The 14,916-nt window shown below is 34.5% G+C and overlaps 1 protein-coding gene and 1 long non-coding RNA gene across 4 annotated transcripts in view; one reads left to right on the top strand and one right to left on the bottom strand.

The window, feature by feature from the left end:
• The window catches only part of Rel (relish), a 52,055-nt gene that overhangs the window by 33,636 nt on the left and 3,503 nt on the right, over window positions 1–14,916 (top strand). Inside the window, exons 20-22 of one of the 3 annotated variants that reach the window (XM_038012673.2) lie at window positions 5,299–5,514; window positions 7,698–7,877; window positions 8,743–12,537. In XM_038012673.2, the coding sequence (XP_037868601.1) occupies window positions 5,299–5,514; window positions 7,698–7,877; window positions 8,743–8,838 (492 nt within the window). In that variant the 3' untranslated portion in view covers window positions 8,839–12,537. 3 annotated transcript variants of the gene reach the window in all.
• LOC105842332 (uncharacterized) lies at window positions 322–6,892 on the bottom strand. Its single transcript, XR_001140015.4, has 3 exons — window positions 5,766–6,892; window positions 1,453–1,579; window positions 322–556 (listed from the first exon to the last, which is right to left on the bottom strand). It is a non-coding gene; the product is annotated as an uncharacterized LOC105842332 (long non-coding RNA).

A 14,916-nucleotide genomic window follows, 5' to 3' on the forward strand; every position in this document is an offset into this window, starting at 1 on the left:
GATAATAATTATGTTATCATTTTCAGTATCTGATAGACCGAAATGTGAAATTCAAAAGGTGCAATTATTAAAACATCAAAATGAAAACAGCTGGAGGAATATATGAAAAACAGTCCTGATTAATGTCGATGAAAATAAATTGATCAATAATTTGAGAAGACTGGTAATCAAGTAAAGCCATATGATGTAGAAGTTACCGATATAACTGCAAAAAGCAAATTATTCTAAATATTTTCCTAAAATCAATGCAATATTTTGATTTTGATATTCACCATGAATACTGTGTGAACAAAGACTTCAAAAGCAAGTAGAAGCAAAAAATTTCAGGATAAACGCTGTTTATTGTGCACATGATCAATAAGTTGTCATCTTCTAGTAAAACCTTGTTACAGTACAATATTTGGGAACTTCTAGCAGTCCGTTAATGTTGGGTTGTTGATCAATCTTCAGTGTTGGGAGGGGATGGTTATAGTTGGTCTTCTTACAATATGTCCTCGGTTGCCATCCTGCTTTTAAGTATTTACTCACTAAATATCTTCATATCAGAATTACAAATCTAAAAAAAAAACATACTAAACACATACTCTGAGAATTCTGTGTTGTTAATGAATGATTTAACAATATTTTCATTGAAGTACTTTTACTACTTGCATATTTTCCAACTATAGTAGAATTATTTTGTCCGTGCGGTTTCGGTCATAAAACATAGCCCGGCTAGGGCGTGAGCATGTTGCGCGGGCGCAACGCCATTATCGATAAAGACAAATGAGTTATCGAAGGCAGGCACACGGCGGCGAGGTGGTATACGAAGGGTGGTGAGACATTGTTATGTTATGAGTCATTTGTTGTACCTACCTGCAAATTATAGTACATAATATTATGTCGAAAAGAAATGTAATTTTGTGCATTCGCTCTCTGAATTTTTTTTGTGACACAATGGCTACTCCTTTGTTTTGTACCAAAATATACCAGCACAAGCACGTGTTTTTATCAACAATGTGTTAAATTGTTTTACTGAAATGAGAATATATCCCGAAAAGTTACAAAGTGTTAATTTCTGCCGCTCTCGTTAACTTGTTGCGGTGATATGTGGTGTATGTGTTCGATTAGTGATTTTTTCTTTCATTTTTATCAGTAACCCACAAAATGACAAAACTAAATACACTATCGATAACGCTTATCGACAACAATAATGCGCATCACTCTGCCCGTCCATAAGGCTCGTGAGTGGAAGAGCGAAATACTCGCTGCATCTCTCCGATTTTTTATGACCCAAACTGACGGACAAAATAATTCTACTATAGGTAGTATTAACATGTAATGTTAATAAACAAATAGATGTGCATTACCATTTTTTATTATTAAATTTTATAACAAGTTTTATCATTTATAAAATAACTTAATATCATATATGTAAGTAGAAAGTACATATTTGAATAAAGATTTTAATACCAATTATTGCAATATTGTTTTCTATAGTAGGGATAAATGTTCTTTATGTAGCATTGATCTTTTGATTGTTCCATGTGCACTATCAGTACACCCTCTGACATCTGAGTATCCTGGTTTCCCAAAAAATCTAAAATATAAGAGATATTAATTAGTTATAGTGAGCTATGTTTTACAAATTAGACAGAATTCAAAATAATTGAAGTTCTATGTATTGTAAACATTGTAAAGCTAAGATTTTAGTTACCTTTTATCTGACTAAAACTGTTTTTAGATAGAACTTTGGTATTAAGTAAAATGAAAAGAGTTAATTTCTTATATCCACTAAGCAATCTTAAAATCATACATCTAAATAAATAAAACTGTTTAATGTGTGATAAAAAAATACAACACAATTCACTGAATTTTTTTTTTACACCAACGTTTAGTCGCAGTTTTATAAATACTCGCGTTTATAAACATATAAAAAATAAAGCAGGTCAAAAAGAGTTACGTTTTCGTAACTGCAAAGGAGAAACCCCATTTTGGGCCTAAGCGTTACACGAATGGGATATGTACCAAAAAATTCGTCTATTTTGCTTGATTAACCTATTAAAATCTTAGCTTCATTGACAATGGCCAAGTGTAGAAAATAAGTTGAATTCAATTTTTTGTTTTAAACAATCTTTGTAAACATCTGCAACACTTATTTCAATATACGTAACTAGCTCCACAAACGTGCGGATTAGGATTAGAACATCCATAAAATAGGATCGATTTAGTGGAAATCAAGTGTAAAAAATAATTAATACTCTTTTGCTTAAGGATAAATGACTGTTTTTATAGGTATTTTAATCAATGTAAATAGAGTATGGCCATCGAATCGTGACACAACTACTTACAATGGCGACAATTCAAAATATCTACAACCGACAACATTAAATATAGCATGAAAGGGTAGTTTTGCATTTTTATATTAATGTGACTATGCCATGGAAAAACACAAATGTATCAAATCGTGTTATGTTATCTTTAATGTTGCCAACTGAAGATATTTTGGATTTTGCCGTGAAGCAGTAATGCGTTTCAGTTTGAAGGGCGGGGCAGCCGTTGTAACTATACTGAGACCTTAGAACTTATATCTCAAGGTGGGTGGCGCATTTACGTCGTACATGTCTATGAGCTCCAGTAACCACTTAACATCAGGTGGGCTGTGAGCTCGTCGATGGGTATCTAAGCAATAAAAAATAAAAATAAAAAAGGCATGAAATAAAATGAAATGAAATGTGATGAGATAATATTATGGGAGCACGTAATGATTTATATTTTATATAAAAAAGTTATCAGTTAAATATAGTTTTTCATATAAAAAAGTTTTCATTAAAATTAAAATAAGACTGACCTACGGGTCTTAGTTACCAGGTCATAAAATCCCTTAAAAAAATCATTTCGTGCGCAGCGCGTTTCGCATTACGTTGTTTGTAATTTTTGGCTTTCGTTCGTTTTCGTAAACAACCTAACGCGCGATTTCTCGTAACAGGTTCCATTTTTATTTTAAAGCAACCTGTTGCTGCAACAGGTTTCGTAAAAAATTACTCATCTTTAGTAGGAAACAGCCTCAAAAATATCGTTTTTATTAAAATATCTCGAACAATAAACATAACCTAAAATGTAAACATTGTCTGATTTTACCAATTTGGCCATTGCTGGGAGACCTGAAAATTGGGCTCATGAAACCTTCTTAGGTATTGTAACTTATGCCCAAATTCTAGCACTGTAACGCCAGGCCCAAGTTTGTATGGATTTCGGGTTTGTCCTTTAACAAGACTTGCCTTGATCGATCGAATTATCGACTGTTCTAATGTCAAAAATGAGTTCATGGTACGCTTAGAGCCCGTCAGCATGTTGAAATGTAGTCACGTGGCCTCTGACCGGGTTGGGTCATGGGGTCGCTCGCTGGCTAGTTTTTTAACGCGTTCATGGTACGAAATAGCAGGACAGGTCAAATTTCGGCCTAAGTTGACCTGCTCTAAGACTTCATGGTAGGGCCCCTGAATTACAAAACTATGGCTATAAAACTCATATGCTTACATCATTATTAGATAATGAACATCAATTAACTACTCAGCAGGCTAATGAGTCTAGATGTGTAACAATGTGTCGTTGGGTGGTAGAGGTTGTGAACGGAAGAATTAAAAAAGATTTTAAATTATTTCGGCAAGAGTATTTTAATAGAGCATCAAGTCACCTTATGGTTGATTTTAAGATAGCATGTTCCCTTTTAAATAAACTCCATCCCACAATTGAAAATAGGTCTAATGTTGAAGAATATGTTAATATTGCTCAGACTAGATTAAATACAGTAAATTATCTATCGGGATTTATTCAACGGGAATATATAAATAGAAGACGTACGATTTTCTAAAGAATTAACAGCAGTGCTTCCTCCCGATTTGGATAGTTTTCCAAGACTAACATTAAATGATTTGAGAAGATTTGCATTAGGATCATACCAACTTAAGCAGGCGAGGTCCTATTATGGGGAGCATGTGCGAGCAAACAGTGCCTATTGTATAGAAATAAGCAATGAAATAATAGAAGATTTGCCCTTAATATTGGGACAAAATAAATATTTACTTAGGGCAAGAATAAAGTCACGACACGTAAACAATAGGACTTACTATACTTATCTGTTGATAGCTAGAGAGCAAGAAAGGGCAAACTCTTTAGAGAGCGTCATTGCTTATTACTGTACAGTGTACTTGCTTAGTGGGAAATCGTACAGTAGGGTGCTGCGCTCATACGATGACCGTATTATGGTATTTAAGCTGGGGACGTTTTACTGATATAAGCGCCCCAGCATTGTCACTAAATGACCTATTTTATGAAGAGTAAATGTTTTTTGCAATTGATTGTTGTTTTATTTTATCTATACTAATATATAAGTCTACAGTGGTTTTTACGGATGATCCGTTATAATTACTGAACCGTGTATCCGATTGACTTGAATCTTGGTGTCCATATAGAAAATACATGTACTTAATGGATAGGCTAGTATTTATATGAGTGTTGGACTCCCTACACCAGTTTCGGGGGCGTTAATGATGAGAATCTTTGTGGGGGTGAGATCTAATAATGTTAATTTTAAATGCCCAACGAAGCGGACAGGTACAGCTATTTATAGTATTGTCAGAATGACTTACAACTTTCATACACATAACAATTGTAAGTATATATATCTATATAAAGTGTCACATAATTAGTGCTCCGTTTCAGACACAACTATCGATAATGTAATCAACCCCTTGAAAGCAAAGTGGTGATCTCACATGCTATAGACTGCTGTATATGGCTGCTACTCAAACCTTTATCTAGTTTTATAATATCAACAGTGTAGGTACAAAGACGTTTACTTTCTACCGAAAGAAGGGTCAATGAAGTCCATTCTCAGAAACCACTGTCATTTTATTATTATTATGAGGATATAATATTAAAATGTATAGGGCTTATTTCTAGCAACATTAAGCACAATTAACTTATTTAACATTGTAACTATGAGATTAAATTATGAGAGCGATTATTGATTTCGAAGAAAACAGGTACCTATAGGTACATAACCTTCATATTAGCTGCAGAAAAAAACAGAATTCCCTTAAACCTGGGTGAGAATATAAAAATCGTTTTCTGAATATGAAACGATATTCCTTTGTCTATCAAATTAATTTAAAACCATCATAACACGACAACTTTTTTTAGGGGCCCTAACGCCCATAGAAAATGGGCATTGTCCTTTGATACTTGACCTCCTGTCTCTGATTTCACTTGTGGGCATTCCTATAGCGAATATAAAACCTTTTTTTTTATTCACAGGCCGATCCTAACTTTCACGGCGCTCAGAAAGAATCTGCCTGGAAAATGTCTGCCGATAAACCTGAACTAAGAGCCCTTCTCTTGGAAGCTATCGCCTTCGAAGACGGCTTCGAGAATAATAGTGTGAAATCTGAACTCGATGACGAAATCAAGTCTGAACCTGATGACGAGATCAAGTCTGAACCCGAGGACGATTACGATTCAGCTGATGAAGGCGTAAGTGATTAAATTAAGACCTATTTTTATTCATTGATTAAAAAATATATTTTTAGAAGAACCCTAATTTTACTATTAAAAATCAACGAAATAGCCTAGGTAGAAATCACTTTTATTGTAACCAACAATGTAAATTAACTAGTTTTAACACAATAAAATCAGATAACTTTGACAATAATAAAATACAATAATTGTGCAACGATGTGAACGTAAATCCGTCCCGACTGCCGCGAGCAAAAAGAGAGCGATACCTTGTGCCAACGCGCCCCAACATCACGCCACGAGCTCCAACATCACGCTACGCGCTCCAACATCACGCCACGCGCCTTCCGGACAGCACACCATCGTTGACGTCACTTAGGCCACGCCTCCAATGTCATCATCGTCTTCTATTTAAATATATTTTGCTCTCGTTAATTTAGTAAAACTACGCTCGGGAGTATTTTTTCCTCTTTTTGAACGATTTCTTTGAGTATCCAAGTTGCTTTGTTTATAATTGATGAGAGAATGTTATGTAGTTAACTCTTGTTTTCATGTTCTTTTCAATATTTTTTTTATGTCGTACTGCTAACATTTCTCTATTAGAAATAAATAAGGAATTACTTATCACATTTATTTTATAATTTGCAAAATGACTTAGTTACATTAAACCAAATTGACAGCTGTTGACTAAATCGGTAGTTATTATCGACATTACCATAATTAACTAGGTCACAGCACTACCGCATTCCTCAGGATGAACATGAACTCGTGCGCCTACTGTATCAGTACTTAATTTGATACATGTTAATTTTAAGCTTAAATGTTTTGTGTGTATTGTAGGAGTGGGTGATATAAATCGTATATAGATTCAATATCTATATATCGCAGCAATATCGTTGAATCCGATATCGCCCCGCACGAAATCTATATATCGATATCAGCCGATACACGATATTGCTCGATGTGATGCGCATCGCCATATCGGACCGATTCGTGAATCGAAATCTATATTTCGATATCAGCCGATACACGATATTGCTCGATGTGATGCGCAACGGCATATCATACCGATTCGTTAATATCAGCAATATTCGTTTGGTTCGTATCGAATCGGCCAGAGTGAGTGAGCGCACGATAGGGATATCATGTGATGAATGAAACAGAAACAGGCATTATCCATACAATTGTAAACCTTATATTTAAGTCCATATGTCTGTAGATTATTCTTAGCGTATCAGTAGGATACAATTAAGGAAAGAAGTTTCAACTTTCGACCCTAACTTGAATGCAGTATAGCCTATTTGCATCGTTGAATTTAATTTCACGCGCTTTGACCTTGAACTAGAATTTTTGGACAAGTGTTTATAAATACTTAAAAGTTTTTTGTGTTTGATTTTTAAAGTAGACATTTTTCTATTTTTAGTTGAATCCAAATAATTGAGTTTATTTCTTGTGTTTGTATTAAACTTTTGAAATCTACACTCTTTTGGTATATTTTGTAATTTTAAATTAAGACACAAAATACTAAAAACTGAAAATAATGTAGCCAGTCCTAAGCCTGGTAAAAGCATGAAGGAAAGTTTTTTTGATATTTTTATTTTCATGTTCTTTTTATTACTTTAAGATCATATTATAAATTGATATCAGAAAACCAACCGTATAACGTTGACTTAAATCGATACCTACTACGATATTATATCAGCGTATCGTTTCAAATCTCAAATATCATGAATCGAGAAAATCTACTAGCATCCATCAATATATAGATTCAGAAAATATATAGATTCAATATCCGATATTGATCCTCGATATATAGATACGATTCGATACGCGGCAAAACCGATATTACCCACTCCTAGTGTATTGCTTTTGGTGTGTCTAAATCTTATACTTAATATAAAATGAATTGCTGTTCGTTAGTCTCGCTAAAACTCGAGAACGTCTGGACCGATTTGGCTAATTTTGGTCTTGAATTATTTGTGGAAGTTCAGAGAAGGTTTAAAAGCTAAATATGAAAATGCTCGGAATTAAATAAAAGTAACTATTTTGTTTTTTCTTCGATGTGTTCCCCATCGGACGGATTTCTTTTGTTTGTTTTAATTTTATTTTATACAAAAGTTTAGGTCTTTGGTTTATCGATTGAGGCACTACGAAGTCTGCCAGGTCAGCTAGTAAATAAATAAATATATAAATTCGTTCAGGAGGAAACAAGTGGCAGCACGGCACTAGACGGCATGGGTCAGTACTTGGGCGAGGTGAGCTCGCTGCTGGACCGGTCGGGCAGCTGGCAGGAGCTAGCGGGCAGGCTGCGTCTCGACTCGCTGCTCTCCCTGTACTGCGCGCAGCCCAGCCCCACGCACACGCTGCTGCTGCATCTCAAGGTACTAACTTCACACTATCCTCTCCACAAGTCATTCGTAAGCAGCTGTATTACAATACTATTGAGACCTTAGGGCAAGATATTTTTATTTTTTATTGTTTAGATGGGTGGACGATCTCACAGCATACCTGGTGTTAAGTGGTTACTGGAGCCCATAGACATCTACAAGGTAAATGCGCCACCCACCTTGAGATATAAGTTCTAAGGTCTCAGTATAGTTACAACGGTTGCCCCACCCTTCAAACCGAAACTTATTACTGATTCACGGCAGAAATAGGCGGGGTATTGATATCTACCCGTGCATACTCAAAAGAGGTCCTACCACCAGTACACCAAGTAGAAGGGAAAAGACCACCCGGCCGGCCGCTAAACCGTTGGTCAGATCAGGTAAACGCGCTCACCGGAATTTCTGTTACGACCGCCCTGAGAGAAGCCGAAAATCGAACGAAATGGAAGCTAATCATACAAAGAGCCGCGAAGGCCTTTCAGGGACACGACCTTCAGCAATGAAGTATGCGACTAAGAAGAAGAAGAAGAAAATACTTTACATTTTCGTCGCGTGCAAACGTATTGTTAGTGCATACGTCATGGTAACGTCTAAGTCTCTTAATAAAAAAAATCACATCTGCCAAATAGTTTGACAGTTCGAAGTCGGAATCACTATATTATATGTAAAATAAAGGGCGACATACATAATCTAATCTTCGATAAAAAAATGTATATATATATTGTGTAGGGTAAACGATATCATAGTCCACCTGCTCTATAGTGGTTGTTTTTTACAACACTCAGAGGAAGAAATAAAGCGGCCTCATTCTAAGAAAATACACGGCCGATTATTTACAATTAAACTTATGTCATTACAGGAATACAATGAAATATCATCGAAATCGTTAGCATTCATCCTAGAAGATATGGGAGAGTTAGAAGCGGCTGAAGTTATAAGAAGATACGTTGAATAAATTCTATGGAATTTATTTTGATCGCAAATTTATTAACACTTTGACCTGTTAATGCACTTACGTGAGCCCGTGACTTGAAACCCGTTTTACAACTGTTTTTCTTAAAACCGAGAACCCAATTGTTATATTCACTTATAAAAATTTGGATTATTAGTGATTGTTAAATATTTAAATATATATTTTTTATTATAGATGTAGATACAATGATAATCACAATTTACATATTAATTTAAAGTTTATAGCATTAATGTATATAATAAGTCTGCAACAAAATTGTATTTAACAAAGAATTAGGTACATACATTTTTTTTATTTAAATTAATCGTATCCTACGAGAGTATTTGAATTGTCTTATTATCTAGTCATTTATTAAAAAACAAAATTTTGGTTTTGGGCAAAAAATTCAACCCACAATTTCTATTCTTTAAAATCTTTTAAACAAAAAATTTATGATTGGATTTGCTGTGTGGTCACATGAGAAGTAATATTGTTATTGTATTATCACGTTCGCCCTTGTATTGCATTCGAAATGGAATACGAATAGGCGGCTCTACGTTGGAAGGAACATCTTTAGTTGGAATGTTCAAAATAATACCTGAAATTTCCTCAAGCGGATATTGTAAGTTTAATTTTATGTATACATTTTAATGACAATTTTGTAATATTTGAAATTATTATGTGGTTGTAGTGAGGAAATTTTAATATAATCGTGTAACGATAATTATCTATGTTTTTTTTAGAATTCACGTATAAAACCTATATCTTAAAAAAAAAAAACAAAAATCAATCAATCATATGGGCAGAGACGTAACCCCTTACATTGATGATGTCCATGAGTGACGGTGACTACTTACCATGAAATGAGCTGTATGCCCATCAGCTTAAAAAGGTAATGAAAGAAACGAATCTAAAATATTATTTATTACACCACAGGATATGTCCCGTTAAAAGTTAAAGATAATAACGACATACCTATACATACATTATTATTTTCATTGTGATTATGTTAGGTGTTTAAATTTACATAATGGTATTTTTTAGTCAAGTATAATAGGCCCGGTATACTTCTTAACTACTTAACTCTCCGACGGGTCGATCGAGATCCACGATGAAGGAATAACACCGTTTAATAAAAAGAAACTCGCAAATTTTCGCAATTACTGTTGGTAGCGCTTATTGTAAATCTACATGCTTAGCACCACTGTCCGACCAATATAATAGGTTGGGGGAAAAAGTCTTTTCGCATTATAGTATGTATGAACTTGTAATAAAGTCTCTTTGGCTATACTATATGTATCTGGCTGGTTTTGGTATCATTAAAAGTTTAAATTTTAAAGAAGATAATTCCAAATTCAAATTAGGAAATTTTCGTACTGTCAAGCTGAGTGAGTCTAATGAAGAAATTCGATACATTTTAAAATTTTACTACAAAAAAGGTAAAAATGCAACACAAGCCGCGAAAAAAAATTGCGATGTTTATGGACCTAGTGTGTCCTAGTGCAGTGTCTGCGAGAGTAGCACAAATTAGGTTTTAACGTTTTCAATCCGGAAATGTTGATGTCAAAATCAAACCCGCAAAATTATAATTTGCGTAATCACTGATGGTAGGACCCTTTTTGAGTCTGCACGGGTAGGTAGGTACCACCACCCCGTCTATTTCTGCCGTGAAGCAGTAATGCGTTTCGGTTTGAAGGGTGGGGCAGCCGTTGTAACTATACTGAGACCTTAGAACTTATCTCAAGGTGGGTGGCGAATTTACGTTGTAGATGCCTATGGGCTCCAGTAAGCACTTAACACCAGGTGGGCTGTGAGCTCGTCCACCCATATAAGTAATAAAAAAAAAAAGTCAAAGATGCACGTCGCCCGTTTGCGGAGGGATATAAAATGGATGCCATTTTTGAAAAAGTGGAGCAAGATCGGCATATCAGTAGTTACGACGTAGCTGAAGAACTGGTAACTGACCACAAAACAGTTTTAGTGCATTTGAAAAAAAAACTGGGTACACAAAAAAGGTCGGTATTTGGGAAGCCCCAAAATTTCTATAGCAATGGGATCATGTCTCTACCTATAAGATGGCAAAAAGTTATCGAACAAAATGGTATCTACATACTTTAGTTAAACGTAAATAAACCATATTTAAAAAAATTTTAATTTTTTTTTTAAAATGCGAAGAAACTTTTTCCCCAACCTATTATGTCGCGAAGCAGTAATGCGTTCCACTTTGAAAGGTGGGTAGCCGTTATACTAAACAATTGAGGCAATGACTTGATCTCTCTGGGCTCTGAAAATCACATAACTGGGTGTGTCTTTATAAGAAATGCATGGCTCTTTTCATTGGGTTAAATTACTTTTCAGGCACACTAAATGAGATAATTGTGTTCAACTTGCTCAATAGTTTAGCTTTATGTTAGTTTAGTATATATCTAAATAATAATAAATACTTTCGCAGAAAAATTTATCTATTAATTTCATAAATCATGAAATGATGACCTTTTATGTCTAGAAAACTTTTGCAATGATCTTTTATTTACAAAAGTAACGCAAAATATCTTTTTAAATTTACTAATTGTAGACAAAACACTTCAGTGAACAATAAACGTATGCATGTAAATTTTACTGCCAAGATAACAACTACCTTTCATTTTTATTTTTGTGACTGCACACTGAAATATACTGTGTACTTTGCACACAAAATTAATTAATTTATCAACATTCACCAATATGGTTTCCATAAAGTGAAATACAGTAAAACATAGCTATATTATTGATATAATAAAAGATGACCACGCTTTGCTGCTATTGTGCCACTAATGATATAACTTAATTAAAATACTCTCATACTGAATGAGTTAAAACGCTCACTAAATCCTGGGTACACTTGATTATTTTTGTTAGTAATTGGATTAACTTTTCGGGTGAATGCAGGTAAAACTTTCAATTGAAATTAAAATATTTCAAGTTTTAAGAACCCTTCGAAGCTTCGTAGTTTCGTTATGCTGAGAATCATTCTAAAAGAAAATTTTATCGGCACTGTAGCCAAGGTCTTATCGAGGTCTATCGATGTATTTTTAATATTAATGATGAAAACGTATTTAAATAAGTTACGTAATTTTAATGTTCTATACAATATAATTTCGCTATTCGAGGCTTTAACCAGAAACAATTAGGTAGGTATGAATAGAAAAGTTTATCGAACATTCGACGTTCTTAAAAAGTAACTAAAAAAGATTTCATCATAAAAGTGTTACTATAAATAATACGTGTTTTTGTTTTAAACAAAAAATATATAATTGTAGGTTTTACAAAAACTGGATTTTTTTACATACCTAATGTCATATTTATAAACTTACATACAATAAATTAATGTAATGTTACACTGATTTCAGATTGTTTAAATTAAACAGTAAACATAATTATATTTCTAAATGTACCTATTTATGTTAACTTAATTATTGCGCATGTAGTTTTGATATATGGTGATTTTAAAGCTTAATAAGTTAGTTAATTATAACTATTCAATCGTGCCTTAATACAGACAATTTTATATTTGTGCGAAGAAAAAATACAGCTCTAGGCAATAATGGTATAGTAAAAAGTTAAGTCTTTTTACTATAACATCATTGGCTCTAGGTTATAAGACTAAGTTAAACGTTGTTTAAATAAAATATTATTAAAATAGAAGTAAATGAATTAAGGTAATTTAAGTTTTTTTTTTACTCGAACCACCTTCACAATGGCTAATGTATGTTTAGTTTAATAAAAATATTTGCGTCGCACTCTCCGTCGTAATTATCAGTAATTGACGAGTTCGATAAGGACGCTGATCGGTGCTTGAAAGGCCTAACGGGAGTAACGGACGACGACGGCTTTGCGCTGCCCCGTCGCCTGGGTCAGATATTTATAATTAGCGGCGCTCATGATAAAGGGGTTAATATGCCCATTGTTCTGGTCTAGTAGTCTCCTATAAGTTATAGAACTCAGTAAATTGCGTTTGTTGACTCATTCCCGATCCTGCGGACAGAATGGAAAGCAGTCGACGTCGCCCAAAACACGTCATCTCGGATCCTCCCGATCCACTAACGGTGCTTTTAGGTACTTCAAGCACCGGTCACCGTTCTCGTCGAACCCGTCGCTTGCGACGAAGGGCTCGACGAGTAAATTAACTCTCAGACACAGCCCACTGAGTTTCTCGCCGGATCTTCTCAGTGGGTCGCGTTTCCGATCCGGTGGTAGATTCTGCGAAGCACGGCTCTTGCTAGGGTTCGTGTTAGCAACGTCATCAGGTTTGAGCCCCGTGAGCTCACCTACAAAGTTAGGGTTACGCTGAAATAGCCTCTCAAGGCTCTCAGCTAAGGTAGGAAAAAAAAAAAAGCGTTTGTTGAACTGAGAGATTATTGCACTTCATGTCATCTAACACCTATTGTTAGATGACATCCTAGATGTTGTCTTATACTTATGTACTCATTTAATTTCATTCAATTTTATGCAATACTATGAATTTATTTCGTTCTATTTCACATTTCGTACAACAGACACGCTTTTTGCTCCGAAATATTTGTATTGTATGGACTTGTTTTCTTTTGCTTTTCCGGTGGACATCGTGGATAATAGATATCATTATTATCTAGACTTGTGTTGATAGATGACAGGACTCTGGGAACGCGAGGAGCGAGTTGTGTGAATTTTTCTAATTTGACTATAGTAGAATTATTTTGTCCGTGCAGTTTGGGTCATAAAAAATCGGAGCGGTGAAGCGAGTATTTTGCTCTCTCTTCCACTCACGAGCCTTATGGATGGGCATAGTGATGCGCATTATTGTTGTCGATAAGCGTTATCGATAGTGTATTTAGTTTTGTCATTTTGTGGGTTAGTGATAAAAATTAAAGAAACAATCATTTATCGAAAACTTACACCACATATCGCCGCAGCAAGTTAACGATAACGGCAGAAATTAACACTTTGTAACTTTTCGGGATCTATTCTCATTTCAGTGAAAAAATTTAACACATTGTTGATAATAACACGTGCTTATGCTGGTATTTTTTGCCAACAAGCAAAATATTTTAATAAATTCTGACATTTTGGTACAAAACAAAGGAGTAGCCATTTTGTCACTAAAGAAATTTAGAGAGCAAATGCACAAAATCACATTTCTCTTCGACATATGTACTATAATTTGCAGGTAGGTACAACAAATTACTCATAACATAACAATGTCTAACCCCCCTGGTAAACCACCCCGCTCCCGTCCAAATGATGAAATGTCTCACCACCCTTCGTATACCACCCCGCCGCCGTGTACATGCCTTCGATGACTCATTTGTTTTTATCGATAATGGCGTTGCGCCCGCGCAACATGCCCACCGGCCTAGACGGGCTAGGTTTTATGACCCAAACTGCACGGACAAAATAATTCTACTATAGTGCATAGATTATACACTTAATATATTTGAGGACTAGTGTTTCTTCAGGTTTGAATGTGTAATAACGGTGATTTATTAACTGAAGTATTTGTAAAAAAATGTGGGGAAATGAAACAAAACGCTGGACGTAGCTTCTCAGGATCTTCCAGTCCACTGAAAAGTCTCAGTAAATAACCGCCAATTTACTAAGATTATATTTCATCCCGTATCATCTCATTTAATTTTCATTTCATTTAATTACAGTACCTATTATCATTTTTTATAAAAAATATATATAAAAGGTTAGGCTGTACTATGGTATGATATTTATGCCTTTTCTGTTGGAAAAATAGCACTACTGTCACCGATCAAAAATGTCAAATTGAAATTATTGACATATGTATGTAGTACATAGGTACCGGTAAAATGGGGCGATTAGGGATTGAGAGGCGAATCGGGAAAAAACCGGGAAAATCTTTCGACGCTCAATTTAGGTTTTATATTCGTTGCAAAATCTTCCGTTTTTTGTAGTTTAATAGTAGAATGTTGAAATTTCACAAAACAAATCTGAATATGCATGATAATAGCTGCTAACTTATAAATAATCGCGTTTCAAATTAACTTCCTGTGGTGGTAATTATTTTAGTTCTAGAAACTTTGCTTTCTTTTATTTATT

Source organism: Bombyx mori, chromosome 9 (genome assembly GCF_030269925.1).
Source record: "Bombyx mori chromosome 9, ASM3026992v2".
NCBI classification, from domain to species: domain Eukaryota; kingdom Metazoa; phylum Arthropoda; class Insecta; order Lepidoptera; family Bombycidae; genus Bombyx; species Bombyx mori.